Source organism: Gallus gallus, chromosome 1 (genome assembly GCF_016699485.2).
Source record: "Gallus gallus isolate bGalGal1 chromosome 1, bGalGal1.mat.broiler.GRCg7b, whole genome shotgun sequence".
In the NCBI taxonomy this organism is placed as follows: Eukaryota; Metazoa; Chordata; class Aves; order Galliformes; family Phasianidae; genus Gallus; species Gallus gallus.
In genome coordinates this window covers 162,277,441-162,299,797 of record NC_052532.1, presented here as the reverse complement: position 1 = coordinate 162,299,797, position 22,357 = coordinate 162,277,441, and the positions used below count along the sequence as shown (strand labels likewise).

General features: G+C 39.6%; 1 protein-coding gene across 3 annotated transcripts in view; it reads right to left on the bottom strand.

Annotated features, from left to right (window-relative positions):
• Positions 1–21,794, bottom strand: part of DIAPH3 (diaphanous related formin 3) — a 237,529-nt gene extending 215,735 nt beyond the window's left edge. For 2 of the 3 annotated variants that reach the window (XM_015276853.4, XM_040653578.2), the window contains exons 1-2: positions 21,288–21,794; positions 10,154–10,186 (exon numbers count right to left, since the gene is read on the bottom strand). In XM_015276853.4, coding sequence (XP_015132339.1) covers positions 10,154–10,186; positions 21,288–21,419 — 165 coding nt within the window. In that variant the 5' untranslated portion in view covers positions 21,420–21,794. The remainder of the gene's footprint in view (positions 1–10,153; positions 10,187–21,287) is intronic. The other variant, XM_025146783.3, reaches the window with a different exon arrangement.
• Between the last annotated feature and the right edge of the window lie 563 nt (positions 21,795–22,357).

Genomic DNA, 22,357 nt, shown 5'->3' with positions numbered 1-22,357 from the left:
TTTAGTTTATGCTTTAAATTATTTTAGAACATTAGACTAGATGCTCTGCAGCATTACAGACAAGCTTCTAATATTCTTATTTCACATAATCAACTAATTCTATACCACTTGTCTTAAAGGAGAAAGCACACTATTCAAATATATTTGTCAAGCAGAACAAGAAAGCATTAGTCAGATGCTAGCATTATAAGCATTTAAAAACATGTAAAACAAAGTATTTTGAATAATTTAAAACAAAGAAGTCTAAAAAAAAGCATTCTACAGACTTAAAAAAGGAAATTGATGGAGTCACAGAATGGTTTGGGTTGGAAGAGGTCTTCAAGATCATCTAGTTTTAGCCCCTATGCCTTGTGCAGGGACACCACCTACTATACCAGGCTGCCCAACGCTCCACCCAACCTGGCCTTGAACACTTACAGGAATGGGGCATCCACAGCTTCTTTTCTCACAAGAGTGCAGCAGAGAATCACCTCCCTTGCCCTGCTGGCTATGCTTCTTTCTATGCATCACGTGATATAATTAGCCTTCTGGTTTACAAGCACACACTGCTAGCTCACGTTGCGTCTCTCATCAACCAACAGCTCCAAATCCTTCTCTTCAGGATTGCTCTCAATCTCCATCCAATCTGTATTTGTGTTTGGGATTGCCCCACACAGGTGCAAGATCTTGCACTTGCCCTCACTGAAGTTCAAGAGGTACACATAGGCTCACCTCTCACATCTGTCCAAGTACCTCTGGATGGCAACAATCCCCTTGCATGTTTCAACTGCATCACAAAGTTTGGTGTTGTCAGCAAACTTACTGAGGGTGCATTCAGTCCCACTGTCCTTGTTGCCAACAAAGACGTTAAACAATACCAGCCTCGATACTAACAAGTCCTGAGGAACATCAGATGACTAGTATCCATTTGGACATCAAGCCAATGACAACAGCTCTTTGAGTTTCTTCTCCACAGAGTGGTTTGGTTCATCAGATCTGTGTCTCTCCATTTTAGAGAACAGGAAGGTGACCAGGACAGCATCAAATACTTTGCACAACTTCAAGTTGATAACATCAGTTTCTCTTCCTTAATTCACCAATGCTGTAACCCCACTGCAGAAGGCCACCAAATTTGTCGTGCATGATTTGCCCTTAGTGAAGCCACACTGGCCATCACTAATCACTTCTTTGTTTGGTTTCCCTTAGCACCATTTTCAGTATGATCTGCTCCATTATCTTGACTGGTATGTAATTCTCCAGGTCTTATTTTTTTCCTCTTTTAAAAATGGAGGTTATGTTTTCCCTTTTCCAGACAGTGGGAATTTCATGGGGGACTGCCACAAATTCAAAATATGACAGATAGTGGCTTAGCAAATTCATTAGCCAGTTCCCTCAAGATCCACAGGTGCATCTCATCAGGTCCCATGGACCTGTGAACCTTCACATTCCACAGATGGTCTAAGACCTTATCTTCTCATACAGCACGTAATTCTACATGCTCCCAGTCCCTGCCTTTGCTTTCTGTGGCTTGGTTGGGGTGGGTAGAGCACTTGCTGATGAAGACTGAGGTAACCAGATATCCTGTTTCCTCCTAGAGAGCACTCATGTTTTCTCTAGTCTTCCCTTTGTCATTGGCATACTTACAGAAGCTTTTCTTGTTGCCAGATTTAATTCTACCAGAGCTTTAGCTTTAGTGCTCTGATCCCTGACTGCTCAGATAATTTGTCTGTATTTCTCCCAGTCTACTTGTCCATCCTTCCTTCCACCCTCTGTAAGCTTCTTTTTTATGACTGGGTTTCTCTAGGAACAGCTTGTTTATTGAGGCAGATCTCCTGGCATTTGGCCTAATATCCTTGCTGTTGGGATGCATTAAGCCTCCAGTTTGAAGGAGGTGATCCTTGAATATTAGTTTTCTCAAGCCCTCTTCCCTCCAAGGCTTGATCCCACACTACTTTACCCAGAAAATCGCAGAGGCCAAAATGCACTCTCCTGAGGTACAGAGTAGGCAGCTTGCTGCACGACTTTCTAACTTTCCTAAGGATCCTGATCTCCATTCTTTTGCAGTCATTGCTGCCAAGGCTGTCCTTGAGCTTCACATACCCCACCAGCCCCTCCTTTTTGGTGAGAGTGAGGTCCGGCATAGCATCTCACCTCATTGTCTCCCTGTTGTTATCATCAACAGTCCAGGAACCTCCTGGATGGCTTATGTCCTTCTGTGTTGTCTTCCCAACAGATGTTGGTGTGGTTGAAGTCCTCCATGAAGACCTAGGCTTGTGAACCTGATGCCTCTCCTATCTGTCTATGGAGGGCTTCATCCACTCGGTCATCCTGGTCAGGTGGCCTGTAGCAGATCTCCCACTATTATGTCACCTGTCCCTACCCTCTCTTTAACCTTGATCCATAAATTCAGTCAGCTTCTCATCCACCCCAACATAGCCAACACAGACAATAACAACAAAATTCACAAGACCTGAACAGTAGCATAGTGTGGGTATTCTACATCCATTACTCTTGAATTTCACATTACTGGTGCTTCAGAAAAGTTAATACCTCTCAATACTCCATACAAGTGAATAATTTCATGGTCCACAGAAAGCATTTTACAGAAGGAATAGAAATTTCATTGCTTGGTTGTAATGAAATTTACCACTGATGCTGCTGGTGATCCAAGTGCACAGAGGAGGAAATGGCAAAAATATAGTTCAATAATCTTCTATGCTACATCAAAAATATATTTAAACCAAGCTAAGCAGTGGGAGATATCTAAAGACAGCTTTGTATCAGCATCATTACAGTTCATAGAAGGTCTGACATTCTATCTTTTTAAATACATCTTTCCTGTTCTAATCAATAAAAACATATGTATATTGAAACAATGCTTTTCAGAATAATTTTCTCAAGAGAATTTTTTCCTTAGAGTCTTCGTAGAGTCAATATTAAAAATAGCCAAAAAATAAACAGTGTTTCAAATGGTCTTGATAAAAAAAAAATATTTCCATAGTTTTTTTTTTTTAAATTCCCCAAACTGAGATTTACTTTGATGCACTGACGGAAGTCAGAAGACTATCCAAAGTCAAAAGTTCAAAGGCAATAAGGTGTTAGGGGAAAAAAGAGATGCACTATGACATTTCTGAGCACTCAAAGTAGAAAGCTAGATTATTTTTTTTTTTTTTTTAGTGCAGTATCCAAAAGCATTGTAGGGAATCTGTCACCAGCCAGTGAATTCCAGCAACAATATATTCCTATCACCATAGCACAATGTTGCTAAAGTGAAGGAAAACTGTATTTTAGATAAGTAGGCTATACAAAAGCTGTAGTAAAATAATGAGTACAAAAATATTCAGTAAAACGTGTTCAAAGTTACAAAATAAATAAATAAATTGCACATGAATAGCACTCAAGTTAAAAATTAAGTGATATTCGAAAGAGAAGTGAAGATAACTAAGAGAAAATGTTAACACTTAAAAGTGTTGACTGTTGTCAAAGTCCTACTGTTGAAAGTAGGACCAGTTCTCCATCCAGACATAAGCAACTTCTACAAGTAGTAGGGGTATATCGCTATTCTGTTAGCAAAAGCCAGATGAAACTGTCCTAAGTCTTTTCTGCTCAAATCACAAGGGTTTTAGGCTGGCTGAGCTATTTTACTCTCTCTGTTTCCTCCCCCCCCACCCCTTTTTTCTTTTTTTTTTTTGGTTGGATGGTTTCTTTGGCTGGCTTGGGGGGTGCCTTTTCTTTCAAAGGAGAGAAGGAAGAAGGATTTTCTTTTTTTAATTTGCTTTTGTTTTTACTTGTTTTTAGTTTGAGGTGAAATAGAAGAAGATGAAAAGAAAAAAGATAAAGAAATGAATTAGCACAGCAGGAGAAGTGTGAGTCTTTACTTATAAACTTGAATTTAAAGCAGTGGGTTGTCTGTGTATACATTAGCTTTTATGCCTACCACCAAAGACTGGAAGTTCCATAATTAGCCATGCACTTTATTCTGCCAGTTTGAATTATCCACAAGATAAAAATGTCAAGGCAACTGAAACAAAATCCTAAATGTCAGAACTAGAATACAGCAAAAAGTAAATCTCAGTCAACACATAGATGCAAGTTATCAAGAGAACACTTCTAAGCAGCCTTTTACATTTATCATCCTGAAGATTGTCAGGGAGCCTTCACAGAAAATCTGTATGGTCCCTTACACTACAATATATTTTAAAACTGTCTTACAGTAGCACTTTTTCCACAACTTTGTGCCATAGCAAAGCTCTATGAAACTACAACGTCAGTAGTATGGCAGTCAGACCCTACTAACAAACTCTAACAGATGATGAGATGCAGTTAGTGCACAAAAAGTACAGTGATAACGGCATCAACACACTAGAAGCTATCTCAGTCATCTCTTGGCAGCAAAAGATATGCAAATGAACGAAGTTCTCACGTAACTTAAAGGTAAAGAACTGTGCATACAGACAAGAAGATGAGAGTTGAACTTCTTTATTACTAGAAGTGAATGCAATCATTTATTTCAAAAGGTGGTATAATCAGAGCAATACTCCAATCTGTTCAGGATATCAATTCTAATGAATGTTTTTAAACACTGTCACACTAAAGAAACTGCTCAAAAGGGAGCAACTGACAGCATGTATCAACAGGATCTGGGGGCATCAATCAGCAGTCAGCTGAACACGAGCCAACAGTGTGCCCAGGTAGCCAAGAAGGCCAGTGGCATCCTGGCTTGTCTTAGAAATAGTGTTGCCAGCAGGACCAGAAGGCTATAGTCCCTCTGTACTCAGCTCTGATAAGGCCACACCTCAAGTACTATGCTCAGTTTTGAGCCTTTCACTATAAGACACTGAGGCTCTGAAGCATATCCAGAGAAGGGCAGTAAAGCTGTGAAGGGTCTGGAGCACAAGTTTTATGGGGAGCAGCTGAGGGAACTGGGTTTGTTTAGTCTGGAGGAGGCTCAGGGGAGACCTTATTGCTCCTTACAACTACCTGAAATGACATTGTAGTGAGGTGGAGGTCAGCCTATTTTCCCAGGTAACCAGTGACAGGACAAGAAGTAATGGCCTCAAGTTACATCACTGTATGAGTACTGAGAGCATCAGTTTTTGATTAGTGCAGCCAGGTATACTTTTTATGTGAATATTGTATACTTTTGTTCATGTGTGTGCCTACTGGGAATATACACTCAGTCTCACTACTGCTTAGGCATGAAGACATGAGGCTGAAGCAGCCTATGCCTCTGCTAGGTTACTGGATTTATTGTCCCCAAGATTTTCTATCCCTAACAGAGCAAAAACTTCCTCTGCCCAACATGATTTACACATTTATAGCCAATTTGACAGTAAGGTCAGAAGCAGTATTTTTGCTACTTAAAATATTAATAGAGCTTAAAGCCCAACACTTGCTATCAAGCATAATATAATGATGTCCTTCACTGTTGGAAATATATTAAGAGCATTCTAAACATTCTCAAAACCCCTAAGAAACGATGGTACTAAACACTAAGGAAAAACAAAAAATGACAAATCCAAATAAACACCATTCACCCCCTCAAGACTTGATTTCAGACTGACTGTAAAGTAAGTATCACAATTTGAATCAGAAAATGTGAATAATAGCTGCAAAGGCCAAAAAGTAGCCGTCACAGGATGAATGGCATCCAAACCTTTATTGGCTTCCTATTTCATAGGTTCTCTTTAAAAATCTTAAGAGAACCTATGAAAAGTGAGCCTGGTTTTATGCACATTCCATGGACCTGAAGATCAAAGGTACAGAGATTCAAGGAAGTGTCCAAGCTGAAACCTTCCAGCTTATCCCACTTTCAGATGTAGTTCCTGGGGACCTGATCAATTTGTGTTCTCACTTTGATCTTAGTGAAAAGTTCTTATACCATCTTCTGTAAGACAACAGTGTCTATTGAACTTACGTGCTTGATAATGCGGGAATCAATGTATTAGTTATCACCAGACTAATTGCTGGCTCTACAGAATTTCAAGACCCATGCTAAAAGAATTACAGGTATTACTCCATCTGCCATCTTGCTTCCCTCACCTTTTTCTCCCACTTTTAATTAACACCTTCATATTAAGAATTAAAAACACATACCTGTATAACCATATTCATGTTCACATTTTTATTGAGGAAACTTACTAAGAGAGTTCTCCTCCAAAAGAGGTTTTACACAAAACTGACATATGTAGGATACATTGTCAGCCAATAAATTCAGTATAATCCTAAAGGACACATATGGTATATTTAAAAGTAGGTTTTTAATTGCTGTATATTGTTGAATTTGAAGTAAATGTAAATGCCACAATAAATTCTCAAGCACATTTAGCTGTAATTAAATTATTGCAACTCTCAAATCTATCGTGCTTGTATTAATTTTTCCAGTTAAATGAACAATTTAGGTTGAAGGTGATCAACCATTTGCAGATGTTAGCACCTAGAATAATCCAAACAGGATGAAGCAGTTGTTTTCTGAGGATTGCTACAAATAACTCTGCTTTGTGAATGTTCTGGGAACCAACAAATCAAGTGGAATCAACTGGCATGGCTGGTCTTATTTACAGTCAAAGAGGGATAAGGCAGGGAACTACGGAAGTGATTTAATAGCAGAAGTTACCTACATCAAGGACAGAACATTACATCAGCTGAGGCTTGGCTTCCTACTACCTATCTTACATAAGCTCAAAGAAATGAATGCACAAAAAAGGGAATAATAAAATTGAACTGTAAACTCATAATATAAGCAGATAAAGAGTTTCTTAGTAGATATTTAATGATACGCCTTTAAAGCATTTACAGTGAGTTTGGCAATGCAAAGTTTCAACTTCCATGAACATGGGAATACTATAAACACCTACAGACTCTCAAGACACAGTACTTAAAAGATTTACTGTTTAAAGAAGCTAGAATTGTTCCACAACAATATTGGTTGTGCATTTCTTCTAGAGTTCACAGTTGATATAGCGTGGCTGTTCCCTCAGGTAAAATTGCCACGCATCTATGGAAACTGCACCTACAGGCATTTCTGTAAAAATAAGTGAATAATCTTGACTTTGATATTGTTTCCTCAGTTCAAGACTGCAAGTTACTCCAAACTGATGCTGGCTGATACAGATGAAGGAAGGAAAAAAAAAAAAAAAAAAAAAGAAACACCACACCACAAAACTCTTCAAGAAGAAAGAAACCCCCACCTTCATGCTGAGCTCAGTGAAGGACATGGGAAACCCCTCAGTCTGTTAGACTCCCTTCCCAGGCTGAAGTTGTTAAATCCAAACAGGTAGTGGAAGAACGAGTATAACCCCAAAGAAAAGGAATAGAAAATAGGAAGCATTTAAAAAAAAAAAAAAAATTCAGCATAGTGGCATTCAACTATTGGTATCAATGCAACTTGACTAGCAACATATACAAATATTAGATGCAAAAAGTAAGACTATGAATTAATTTTTGACTTTGTGTACATAGAGTACCTCCTAATGCACGTATCTGGAACAAGAGCTTAAGTGCAATGCATTGTAGGTCTCCAGAAGTAAAGTTACCATGCTTAACCTTCCACCTATCTCATCAGAAAGATTTGATCTAAAAAGTGATGCTAAACATACTTAAAAAACTGGATGTAATCCCATATCTCATCACCGGCTGAGCACAACATAAATTTTGTAATACATACACACAGTTGGAGCATAACCTGTACTTCTTTATATCCTCCGTTTAAGCTGTTTACTGCAGTGAGTGGACCTTAACACCCTGGGAGGCAGAGAGAGAGAGAGGAAAAAAAAAAAAAAAAAAAAAAGCAGTTGTACTAGATTAGAAAGTACCAAAAGAAAGAAAGAGGTAGGTTTACGTGGAAAAAACCCAGCTACCTGAAATGTGAAATGTGTTGTTTGTTCACTAGTTATAGTAGCACAATATGAAGAAACTTGATTAAAAATTGTTCTGTTTTAGCCTAACCCACGTTATGAGAAGTACTGAACAGTCTTCCTCTCCCATTCTCATGGAGAAATGCATGCACGGACCATCAAGGACAGATAATCACTAAACATGATCTATTAGAAAAGACCTGACATGAAACATGCAGCTATAAAGTCTTTGTTTCTTGTTTGATGGGGTAACAACCAAAAGCACTGTGCTTCTGTTTCTCTAGATACCATTCACATTCTGTCTTACAAGTCTGTAAGACAAGTACTGCCACCCCCAATTTTCTACTACATCCCCAGAAAGCACAGTTTCACATTAGGAAAGCCTGCTACAATAGAATACCTCAGTCTTCCAGACATTCCAGTCATTTTAGTCATAGAAGCCAACAGTTCAGTCATGGAAGTTTGCTGTAACACCCTAACACAAACTCATGATGAAAAACTAGCCTAACAGTAGCAACATGAGAAGGAAGAAGAGAAAATTAGACAACTCCTGTGCCTTCATTTGAAATAATTATTAATACCAGGGGAGGAACAAACAGGAAACAAAGGACTGTGTCAATTTATTTCCATATATTTGAAAGTAAAAGCAAGACACTAATTTTCTTTACCATCAAAAATACTTCACATGACATCAGAGAATTTATTTCTAATGACACTGAGCCAAAGACATGTTCACTTTTTCTTCCTTGAAGCTCTCAGAAGATTAAAAAGAAAGTATATTCCTTCTTCAACAGGAAAATAGCTCTCCAAGATTAACTTCTTGCTAAATGAGAAGTTCCACTGGTAACAGTAGCGCTTACTAAGAGTAAGGCTTAAATAAACCAAGATGTATGGAATAATCCCTTTCACTGAGTGACTTCTTTTTCCTGATACATTCAAGTCCCAGAGATGATTCTACCTTTTTTGGGAAACCAAAGCATTTAACTAACAGCAGAATATTAGAAGTCACACAGTTTATTCCTGTGCATAGTCAGGACCTGGATGTGTAGAACATATTTTACTCTCAATCTTGTTTCTGTGCATACTACAAATTACAAACCTTTTCTTATCTATACAGCAGAATTTTGGTATACATTTTTTTTTCCCTACATATACAAGAGTTATATTTTTCACAAAAGTCTGTTCACATGCCCAATTCTTAACAAAAATTTTGAGCATTACAAATAATTTACTGGAATATGCAGCCATTTACAAAACATGTTTGTTTCCACAGTGATCTTGCAAGTAGATACTTTGTCAGATAGCTAGCTACTTGCTGCTGTTTTACAGAAGATTCTTGCTTTCATAATTTCTAAATGAAGAAGCTAGAAGGAACACGCATTCTAAAAAATATCATGGTTTAGGACTTAATGGGGATTTGTCAGTATAACTAGACAATTCATCAACAGAATCTCAGGAATAACAAAGAACAATACAAATACTAAAAGCAGTCTGAGTTAAGGATCTCAGAACACTGCTAACTTGCACTGTTTCTCAGTGCAAGTGAATTGCATGCTGCCCAGAATAAAACTTTCTATGATTGTCCTCCAGCATAAAACTCCCTACATTTAGCTCTCAGTTATGCACAGAATTATTTCAGGAGAAACACAACACAGCAAAAAAATAAATACTGAAGTCATAACAACTGATTCTTAAGTGCCTAGTGAATATTATTTCTTATATAAATTCCAAGACTTCCCAGAATTATTTACATTCTGAAAAACTACTCTAACCAACAAAACAGTTGTTGGCCCCAACAGGAACAAAGAAATAAGTGTATTTTAATTGCAAAGAAAAAAAGATCTGCATTGTGATAACCTCTTCTGCTGTTGAAGACAGATGAAGTTTTTAGAAGCATACTATTAGTATGATACTGATAATACCTGACATTGGTTGAAGCAAGCATTGATGACTTTGCAAGCAATTGTTAGTTTATTAAACACTGGATTTTAAGCTAGCCATGCAGACCAAGGAACCTGATTATTAAACGTGCCATCACAGATACCTTAACTATATCATATATAAGCTGGCATGATTACTTGTCAAACTCACACAGGCACGATTTAGCCATGAACACATTTCAAAGTCATGCAAAGATTTTTCAGTTCTTGAGCAGAGTATGTTACGGATAACTAACAGTTTAGTTAGACTTTAACAATTAACTACATTAGTTTCCAAGTTAAGATGGCTTCTGTAGCAAAAAAAGGTCATTTATATTGTGTTAGCAATGAGGCTATTAGCTTAGCAAAGCCAAAGCAAAACATTTTAAGTTGTCTTACCACATCATCTGTCAGTGTCTTGATATTTAAATGCTGTAAATTAAACAGGAAACCAGACATGTCACAATTATGTAGTCAAAAAAAACAAAACAATAACAAAAAAGCAACATCAGTTATAATCACTGTTATGCAAATATGCAATGTCAGCAGTATTGAATTATAATAATTCCTTTGCAAGCTACATTTTATTGGTTTACATTGCACAGCAAGTTTTCAAAGGAATACAGATTTTTTGGGGAGGATCTGTACTGTAATCTGATCCTTAGAAAGTATAATTTCATGCAGAAGAATATAAACAAGCAGAGCTTGAAACAAGTTGCATTTTATTATGATTATAGCTAAATATACTACAGCAGACCTGTCCATAACACAGCAACTAGAATTGTCTTCTGAAAATGGCTGTGGGGACAGCACCAAAAGGCTCAGCCAAGAGATTTTAAATTCAACAGGAAAACAGTTCCGCAACAGTTTAAAGCTCTGACTGCCAAGCTGCAGTACACAGTCAGTCAAGACCACTGACTGCTCTCAAGCAATGCCTGTGTGGGAAGCAGAACATTAAACTACAAGTGGAAACTCACACTATTTCGTAGTAGAAACATTCAAATGCTCATGATCACTCATTGCTGTATGAAATAAAAGCTCCTGAACTCTTCTGCACTCCACTGCATATTGGAATATACAGCAAGTGCTAGGAACAGAGTTTCTGCACAAAACCTAAGAGGAGTACTGAAGAATACAGATGACTGATACATCTGCGTTGCAGGGATCCGATGCATTGTTTTATATGACAAGGGTTCTTGGCAAAGAAACAGGAAGAACATAAAGCCACATTTCGGTGAGACTGATTCTTTCCCTGTTGCTAGGTTCCTCACTGTCAAGCATACAAAATTTGGCAGGATCTACAGCAACTGTCAGTGGCTTTATCTAGATTAATTAGATTTAAAACTATTACGCTGTCATCAGCAAAATTGGAACAGGTTGCCCAGAAAGGTGCTGGATGCCCCATTCTTGGAGATATTCAAGGTCACATTGGATCAGCCTCTGAGCAACCTGATTGAGTTGTAGATTCCCCTGTTCACTGCAGGGGAGTTGGGAGGGTCCTGTAAGTATCATCTTGCCCAACTAAAACAATTCTATGATTCTGTGATCACTGCCTATAACATCTTTGCTTTCTCTTCCCTCAGTACTGAAGAGCATTTTGTGTTATGACAAGCATTACACTGCAATAGCTCTATCCTCAGTATTATCAAGAAACTGAGGAAGACGTGATGAACAGCTATGAAGTTAAAAAGTAAATGAAGTGTGAGAAAATAATTACTACTCAGTGACACAGTGGAAGTTCTAACATCAATAATCAAAAAAACTGGAGCTGTATGAGTACGGACAATCCTACTCCATTACAACAGATGAGAATTCATAATGATAGGACAAGGGGCAATGGGTACAAGCTGGAACATAGGAGTGTACAGTCAACAAATGTACAGTTGGAAGAGTAATGCGGTTAGAATGGTACTTCACAGGTGTTACAGTTGGAAAGATTATCGTGGTGGAAAAGACATACCCATACCCAAGGATCTAGGCTCACAGTGGAAAACTCCAAAAAGGAGGGATCTCCAGAAAGAGATCCTTTCCCAGTGGTAGTCAGCCCTTAAATGGGGTCTAGGTCTTCCAGTCACACAGGTGAATTGCCTTCACCTGTGCTCCCATAACTAACCCAGCCCTTGCCTCAGGTGGTTCAGGTCATGACTCAACAGTTCCCATACAAGGAGGTTCCACATAAATACAAAAAAAAACACCCTTTTCACAGTAAGGGTAACAGAACTCCAGAACAGGCTGCCCAGAGAGGTTGTGGGGTCTTCCTCTGGAGACATTCAAAACTTGTCTGGATGTGTTCCTGTGTGACTTGATCTAGGTGCTCCTGCTCCGGCAGGGGGATTGGACTAGATGATCTTTTGAGGTCCTTTCCAATCCCTGACATTCTGTGATAACAAAACATTAAGAATAATAAATAGGAAAACACTTCAGTGTAGTCAACAGATTAAAGACCTGAAGACTAGATTTCCCACTGCAGAAATAGACCAGACCTCTGTCCCACACTCTGGTACGGTAGTGTTTTATGCCTCCTTCTCATTTTCCAAAATAGCCACAAAGACCACCTGAGTATTAATTTCTGCCACTTAAAGAGCTCCTGACTTCACATTTAGAAAGTTGTTGATAACTCTGTCTTTCAGCAATCAAAACTGCAGGAGAAAACACTATCACGTGGTCTTACAATGGAACTATGTAGCAAAGACCACAAGTATTTATTCATGCTTCATACACTCAATTAAGCCTCACTGAGGAATCTGCTTAGAATGAAAGCCCATTTTGCATTACATGTTTTGTGGTGAAATTTTGAGACTTATGTCAAATTCTACACACAGGCAGAGAACACAGTAGCAGGTTCAGTTCCACTGAGAAGCAAACGTTTGATCATAGAACCCTTAGAGTTGGAAGAGACCTTTAAAGGTCAATGTTCTGCACTGCTCAGTAGAAGACATTCATCAACATCCAGGGAATCAAGGGAGGTTCTAGTTTTGAGGTTCTAGGTTTTGTCCTTTGAAAAAGACAAAGTGAGTTGGATAGTTCAAGCCAACTTTACAATCTTCATGAGTGAAAGGCACAAGAGAGCTGGAGCTCTGCTCCCATGAAGAAAAGCTGAGGGAGCCTGGGCTTCTTCAGCATGGAGAAGAAAAAGCTCTGGAGAGATCTTCCTTGCAGCCTTCCAGTACTTTAAAGTAGCTTATAAGCGGGAGGAAGACTGACTTTTTACACAGGTTAGACAGTGATAGGACAAGGAGGGATGACTTCAAAGTAAAAGAAGGGAGATTTAGATTAGATGTTTGAAGGAAATGTTTCAGAGAGTGGTGAGGTGCTGGAAAAGGTTGTCCAGAGAAATCCTGGATGCATTCAAGTCCAGGATGGATGGGGCCCTGAGCAGTCTGATCTAGTGGGTGGCAACCCAGTACAAAGCAAGGGAGTTTGAAACTCTATGATCTTTAAGGTCCCTTTCTAATCTAAGCCATTCTATGATTTATAGAATTACACTGTGAAATTTAGCAGCAGAATTTACTGTTAGAAAGGCTGAAAGTTCCATATATGCTATACATTAAAACACCTCATAACTCAATTCAGTTGGCTCATTAGTGAAAAGAAGGCTGGCTGTGCAGCCAATTAAGGACACCATAATGGTATAAGAAACCCAGTACACAACATGTGAGTTTTCTAAGCCTTCAGCTTATAGACTACTACTACAGGCGCAGAAAATTGAAAATACCTGTGTAAGAGCTTATGCAAACAATGCTTATCTGGTTTTATTTCAAAAGAGGGCTACAAGAAAGCAACCCGTACTTAAATAGCACTAATCTATCAATTTTGTTAGAAAGCAGGAAGAAACCCAATAGAAACTACAACCTAACAGTGTTCAGTTCCTTCTTCATTCTAATATCAAAGCACTGTATAACTTGTGGTAAGACATTTCAAAATATGCATTCTGTGAATTTTATAAGGAAAAAAAAAGAAACCTTCCCCAAGATACTGATTAAGAACATGACAACTCAGGTGATCTTTTTCCTGTCCCTCACCAAATCATCCTCCTCTGGAAAGGTAAAGTCAGCTGCCAATTTTCATCGTCTTTGGTAAGCATTCAAGGATACAGGTATGTGGAAAACTAGCATTGACTCACCAAAATCTTATAAGACTGGATGCTTAAGTTGATCTCTTAGTGGCATAAAGTTAAGAACTTAGTTAGTTAATAATTTAAGAACAGAAGTATATGTTCATTCTTGCCAGGACAAAGTTATAGTAACAGAGTAAAAAAAATAAGTAGATCATGCTTAAGTAGAGTGTCGGAGTGTTTTATTACAGGCATAAATTTTTATTTTCAGTCCTGGATATGTAAGTTGACAGAAATAAGACATATTCTGCTTCAGGTGAGCAGGTTGTCTTAACTACAGGCCTGCAAGTAATCAAAACTGGGTTAAGTAGTGTTCCAGTAGTAGCCACAGTTACTGCTAAGAGCATTATACAAGCCTAAAGAATATTACCTTCGCAGCAGATGAAAATATAATATGCTACTCTATGCCTTCCATGAACTCCTCTAGAATAGTAAAATCATTTCTCCTGAGAACACAGGAGCTACATACAAATATTTCTCAAGTTTATTATGGATTAAATAGATACGTATAATATTGCTAATCTTGTTTTATGTCAACATCTTATTTTGCAGTCAAAGAAAAACAAAAACCATCAAGAGATGAAGAGCTACAGTATATATGTGTATACACACTATATATATATACACACACACACACACACACACATATATACATATATAGTATATATATGTATATACAGTATATATACATATGTGGATTTAGCATGCTTGGAAAGTTAAGATTTACTGGGATCAGTAGCACCTACAGCTGGAAAAGCAGAAGTATCACCATTACTTAGTCTTCAGATATATAAACACCTAACATAACTTATTTTTTAGTCTGGGGCAGGGAGAAGGAAGGTGATTTTACTTAGAAATTGAGCTGGCAGCACTTCAGCCAAAGCTAAGCCAGAATTAAAAAGAATACAGATACAAAAATAAAGCAATTTGACATGGAATTACATGGAATTAAGATTAAATCCCTCAGGCATACCAACAAATAGCTGGTTTAATTAGACAAAGGATACATACATTACATTCAGTGTATGGTACAGTGTACTTGAGAAGCTGTCAGAAGGCCTGATCTCAAGAACATCAAAGACAAGTGAAAGCCTTAGACAGAAACTGAAGGGTACAACAGGGTACAACAGACAATATTCACAACACGTGCACAGCTAGGCAGAAATTTACTTACAGAACAGAAGAATCACCATGTCTTACAGAAACGTCAAACATGGAGTACCCATACAACTTTTGGACCATACTGTTAAGAAAAGCAAGCCAATACTACTCAGCTTCCTGTATGCTCACAGTAAAGAATCTTATTAGTATGCAGAAGACTCTTTATACAAACAGTTTTGTAGCACACACTGAAAGTGAATTTGCAAGACAAGGTTTAACAAATTGAGTCACTGCTTTTTATAATTACTCCAGGCAACTCTGGGTTGACGCAGTGAAATGAAGCAAAGAAATGAGAAACACCAATACTACAGCTCAATGTAGGCTGCAAAGGATAAAGAACATCCTAAAACAGTGTAAGATATACTCTGTAACATTGAAATGTTCTCTACCAAAGGCAGCTTCTACCTTTTCTTGTGGTGCTCTTTTCATCATCACATATGCACAGAGTAACATCACTCATCTTCCTGAATGAAGACAACTTGCTTAAAAAACAGTACATTTTTACTTGAATTCAGATTATACCTGGCATAGATGGACAACATTAACATGCCAGACAGGCAGAAGCCCAACTTGTTCATCGTAAGTAGGAATTAGAAGACAGATAAGCACGCAACCATACACTGCTGTCAATATGAGAGGATTTCAAGCCATTCGAAATAGCAGGATCTCAGGCAGCTAAACACACACATGCATGCCACCACACTGAAGTTCTTAAGTAATTTATATTTAGAAAAGAAAAGGAAAAAAGAAAGAAAAAACACCTCCCACATCTGAGCATCTGAGTATTCAAATCTTTGTTTTTTATCTTTATATTTGTTTCCTTACAGAAAGAGGGAAAAAGAGAAAAAAATTGATCACAAATAAATAAAAACACCACATATGCACAGCTTGATACATAAAGAACAGCTTATAGACTATGTAAGAAAAAAATAAATAAAGGAGAATTTAAATAAGATACCATGAGTTTTAAGAGAACTGGCTGACTTAAGACTGGAAGCTGAGATTACCAAGACTGATGATGTACATATAATCACACAAATCTCCCTGTAGCTTTTTAAATTAGGAAGTGAGAAAGAACTCCAATACTGCCATTGATTCTATCACTGGAAAGAGTCAACACAAGCTGTTTTTTCCTCAAAGACAGTTATCCAATAGAATCACAAATAGAAGACTGAAGAAAGGACTTGCAAAGAAACCTGTAGACTCAGTTACAGCAGTGTAAATTGGATTGTTACAGTGGATGTTATTACTTTAAGATCCCCTTTGTCACAGTATTCCCTAATTTTGCCATCTCAATCTGTAAATGCACTTTAAAAATTGCAGTATAGCCCAACAGCATCTCCTATTTTTAATTCCCAATACACTACTTAAGCATTTAACGGCTTTTTTTTTTTTTTCCTAATACGTATACACTCTCTCTGTTGCTTGGAAAGCAGTTTGAAAAGCAATTAGGGGCAAAATTATCTTAACATGACAGTTTTTACACAGTGATATTCTTTAGACATTGATGAGTTAAACTTAAAATTGGTGCTTACAGGTAAGATTATATAACAAAGTGCCAGAATGCAGCACTAAAATTTAGTATCATAACCCACAGTGTTAATTCATGCCAACAAAAATAACAGCATGAGGAATTTACAATTTTACAGAGCAGCAATAAAGAGTTTTAGGTAACATCTGTTCAGCAATCATTTCTTTAAAAGACTAATTTAGATTCAAGGTCTTACACTGCAGCGTAACTGCAGCAATAATTCAGTCACTTCATAATTAAAGATATTGACACAGTTTGGTCTTACCTTTCTCCTCTGTGCCAGTCAAACAGAAACGCTTTTGCTTTTAACTACATCTTTCTTTGATTTATAAACACTATTAACTGCAAGTGTTAATTTGCCTATGTTAAACAGATTGCTGCAAACAAGAAAGTCTTCCTGACTCATATAAATTTCATAGAGAACTTAAAAAAATATAACCTGAAAGTCACTGAAGATTGGTCAATGATATCCTGAAGTTAATACAAACACTTCTACATCAGCTAGACATCCAGTTGACATTTTGAGGTCTAGCACCTACAAGATACAGTCCCAGTAAAGAGTGATTAGAAATAGTTTAAGTAATCTAGCAATCATTTACACAATTTCTAATACACACACACCCAAGTAAAAGGAACACCCTCCTCAGTGGATTTCAAGTCTGAGCGGGAAACAATATATAGCTAGGTTCAACCCCTGCCATCCTTCATTCCATTTCTGCTTTTTACCAAACTTGAATCCCTCAGAGATGAATGTAAGGGCTTTCAATAATGCTGAGCTCCACAGTATCATAGAACATGTTATCCTTCCAAGAGTTCCACTCTTCAGAACCCTTAGACCTGCTGAACAAAGCCAAACTGGTAAGTGCTTCACAGCTATTTTTGTTTGTTTGTTTTAATAATTCTGTGAAAGAATAAAGAGAACTACTATCTACAGTTCAAATTTATTCTCCTGAGAAGCTAGTTTATTCAGGACGGCAGTACTTCAGGAACATATTTAATTGGAATTAACAGCTATTTAGCCCAAAGCCTCTTTCTCCCCCATCTAAATGAACTGGTAAAAATCAAGAGATTGTTCTCCTGATAAATAAAGACTTCTGTTTGGAGGAAAAAAAAGCGAATGTTAACAATGTCAATTTAGTTAACCAGCAATCCAATTTCACCTGAAGGTCTGTCAAGGAATCAAATTCTTTTCCAGATTGGCCTAACTGCTGTTGATTTGGTAACTCTCAAGTGACAGATCAATATGTTGCATTGATTAGAACAGTCCAACTTGGAATTTATCTTGAAGCCTTTTGTCCTAAAGAAAATTAGACTAATCCAATCTGGATGACTTGAGTTTGTTGAATCTAATAGTCAATTTTAACTACATTTGATAAATGCATATTAGATAAGAAACATAATTCAGGTTACATGAAGAAGTATGGCAAGACAAGTATCCCAAACACAGACAGGCTATAGCCTGTATTTATGATTGGATTATAGATAATTCAAAGGATTGAGGAGAGGTTTTACGTACTCTGACACAAAACTAATCTAACAAATGAAAGAAGACGTATTACAGGAGAAATTAGATATGAGCCAATCAATACACATACAACATCTTTCCCACCACTCACGCCTCCCTCTAAAAAAGGTCTCTTAAGAAGACAGGAGGTAGAGAGGAGGAAGGAGAATATACCAATTTTGGTTTTAATAACTGATAAATATTCTGCATTGCAACATCTTAGGGCAGAAATTGATGATATAACAGAAAGAAAAGCATTTCTCCCAGTACCCTTCAAAGAAAATCACTACAAATCAGAGAAGTTGGTTAAGGCCTACAATCATTAAAATAACAGACATTCACAACTTGTACTGATTTGTATCTTTCTTCAGCAGAAAATTATTACCTGGGACAAACCAGGGATTATAGGAAACAGCCCAATGGTTATAGAAGCTGTAGCAACTCTTTAGATTTTGGGGCACGAAACAGCTTGCTACTCCCTAGAAACTTAATTTCCACAGATCAGATTTGTAAACCATACTTTTCAGCAGTTTACGCAAAAATAGAGACAAAAACTAATACTCTGCTTAAGGAATATCAAATCTTAAGGTCTCCCAGTGAGCTAATGGCATACCTAGAACACAGTCCATGTTAGAAAGAACTGTCACATATCACCATCCCAAGGCAACATCTTTGCTTTAAGAGTACTTATAAAGATGAAATATAAGACTGTTGTATCAGGTCAAACACTTTTCAAAGTGACAAAGCATTCTTGTGAATTGAGGATATTCTCAGTCACTCTTGCTTAAAGAATTTCAGAAACTGTAAGAGGAAAAAAAAAAAAAAACCATTATGATCACACACTCTACAAAGCTAAGCAAAACACCCAAATTCAGCTTCCTTGGCTTCGTGCGTTCGGGTCAAAGTAAAATCAATACCGTAATCCTAAGAAGCCAGTTAGCTGATGCCCACACCTGCACACATCTAGACTTCACAGGCAGACACAACAAGCTCACGTGCACCAAAAAGACAGCCTCTTTTCTCTACAAATCCCATCTGAGTTCATTTCAGTAATGAATTCTCAAAGGCCTTGTTAAATCTGACAGTTACAATCCCTAAAAAATGTTTGTATTTCTATTGAGGGGAATACTGAAACTGATGGCAACACCCTAATTTCTCTCCCAAATATGTTTAAACAGTGAAAATGATAGCAATATGCAATTTGTCTAAGACCTTAACAGTTGAAGTATGGCCAAGAAATAAAACACTTTGAACTCAATGCTGTTGCCAGCCTTAATTATACACAAATCTGCCTCTTGCTTCCTGCAGGAATAAACCAGTCATCAAGTCATATACCAACACTACTCCAACTGAACAGACTATATAGGTTTTCACTCAGAGACCCTAGGCTAAAGAATGTTTTCTGACACAGACATGTATTTATCTGTGACCAGCTACGTTACCTGTGTGACTAAAATGCAAGCACCCAAAGTAGATAACTGGCTATACATCAAGGCAAGCAAACAGCTCTTAGCCCACAGTTTTACACATACATTCTAAAGAGCATGGTACACATCTGCTCTGCATGTGATGCATACAAGACCTGTAGAATGTGTATTTGTTCAACTTTAATATTTGAATAACTCAGCGTGTCTAAAGAAAAAAAAACTTGCTATTGTTAGGTACTTTTTAGCTAGGGCACATCTTATATACATACAATTTTGTAGGTACCTGTTTGCTCCTTTCAGTTTCCCAATTGATGAGTCTGCTAGCCAAATCTTCTAAAGCAGGGCTAGGGAGAGCTGTCTCCTTTAAGTTACCATGTTACACTATTACTACACTATTCTATTAGAGAGCGTCCAAAGAAGGGCTACAAAGATTGTGAAGGATCTAGAGGGGATGACACATGATGAGCAGCTGAAGTCTCTTGGTTTGTCCAGCCCAGAGAGAAGGAGACTGAGGAGCGACCTCATTGTGACCTATGGGGCCAAGAGGAACAGAAGGGCAGAGCTGATCTTTTGCTCTCTGGTGACAGTGACAGGACCTGAGTGTCATGGAAGTCCATCATGATGAGGTCAGATTGGATAACTGGAAAAAGTTCTTTACCAGGGGGTGTAAAGCATTCTCTGTGAACTTGGAATAGCCTAGGTTGGAAAGGACCTCACAGGTCTTGTAGTTTCAACCCCTCTGCTATATGCAGGGTCGCCAACCACTAGACCAGGCTGCCCAGAGCCACATCCAGCCTGGCCTTCAATGCCTCCAGGGATGGGGGCATCCACAACCTTTCTGGGCAACATGTTTCAGTGCCTCACCACCCCCTGAGTGAAAAACTTCCTCCTAATATCTAACCTAAGCCTTCCCTGTCTCTGTTTAAAACTATTCCCCCTTGTCCTATCGCTATCCACCCTCATAAACAGCCGTTCCCCTTCCTGTTTATACCCTCCCTTCAAGTACTGGAAGGCCACAATGAGGTCTGCCCGGAGCCTTCTCTTCACCAAGCTATGCAAGCCCAGTTCTCTCAATGTTTCCTCATAGGAGAGGTGCTTCAGCCCTCTGATCATCTTAGTGGCCCTCCTCTGGACCCACGCCAAGAGTTCCACGTCCTTCCTGCACTGGGGGCCCAGGCCTGGATGCAGTACTCCAGATGGGGCCTCACAAGAGCTGAGTACAAGGGTACAATCACCTCCCTCTCCCTGCAGGCCACCCCTTTTTTAAGGCAGCCCAAGGTGGTCAGGCACAGAACAGGCCCCCCAGGGAAGCAGTCAAAGCACTGAACTTATTGGGAGTTCAAGAAACATTTGGACAACACTCTCAGACATAATCGTCTGATCTCTGGGTCAGTATGTGTGGAGCCAGGACTTGGACTCAGTGTTCCCTCCCAACTCAGGATGTTCTATGACATTCAGTGTCCGTTTTTCACTAAACAGTTTATGTAATCAAAACAAAACCAAAATATCTAGCTCCAGTGAAAGTGGCATCATATGCAGCTGAAGAGCCATTCTGTTAAGACCCTTATCCCTACAGCTATCAGACAGCGATTCAGAAAACTCCTTCATAAAGAGCAGAGACCTGAAAGCACTCGAGGCAATAGGGAGCCGGGCCCCTTGCGGACAGCAGGACAGAAGCAAGTTGGGGCGGGCGCACCCTGGAACCCTCAGGGAGGCTCCCGGGCGCACACCCAGCACGGAGGAACCAGGCCTCCACCTATGCCACGGACAGGGCCGTAGGACAGTGCCGTACTTACGAATTTAGGCTTCCTGCCGTCCGCGGCCTCCTCGGGTCCGCCGGCCGCAGGTGGGCCCTTCCTGCGGAGCCCCTTGTTCTCCCTCCCGCCGCGACCCGGCGGCGAGCGCGGCCGCGGCCGCCGCGATTCCATGGCCGAGCCCAGAAGAGGCGAAACGGAGACAGCCGGGGCTGCGATTAGAGCGGCTTAGCTGAGCTGGGCCAGCAGGGCGCCGTGGGGGAGAAGGAGGGGGCTCAGGGCTAAAGCCAGGCAGAGGATTTACAGCCAGCAGGCTTTAATCCCAGCAGCGATGGCCGCCGTCCGGACTGCACCGCTGAAGCACCCCCGCGCCACACGCAGCACAGAGCGGCCGGACCAAGGACAGCACGGAACGCTCTCCCAACAGCCCCACCCCAAGGCCTATTAGTACCCAGGCACGCTCCCAACAGTGGCACCCCAAAGCCTATTAGTGCCCAGGCGCGCTCCCAACGGCCGCACCCCAACGCCCAGGAGTCCGCCGTCCGAATCGTCCCGCCACTGCCGGTCCCGCCCCCCGCCCCTCCACGACAGCCAATCCACGGCGGCAGAAGGAAACTGCCGCTTCCTGGTTGGATGGCCTTCTGCCAATCGCCGGTGAATCAGCTGTTCTCTCCGAGAGCCAACGCGCTCACCACTCATTCCCCGTACTACGTGTCCTACTACGTGTCCCAGAGGGCAGTGCGGCCGGCTCTCGCGCGGGGAGATAGCGCCTGCGCAATGGAGTGCAGGGTGGGAGTTGCAGTCCCGGGCATCGGAGAGGTGGGGGAGTGGGGGTGCATCCCCAGTTTGGGGAGCCGTGCCGCTGGGGCGGATTTTGTGGCTATGTTTGGAGCTGTGGTTCGGCGTTCCTATTTTTTTATTCTTCTTATTATTATGCGTCATTTTTTGTTATTTTTTTTAATTTTGGCGCCAGGAAGTTTTATACTGCCACGTAACGCGAAGCTTGTGGCGATGTGCCCTGACAGGGCGGTTCCCTCACTGATTGAACTGTGCGTGTGCAGATAGGTGTGTCTGTGTCCAAAGGAGACTCCACAACCTCTCTGGGCAGCCTG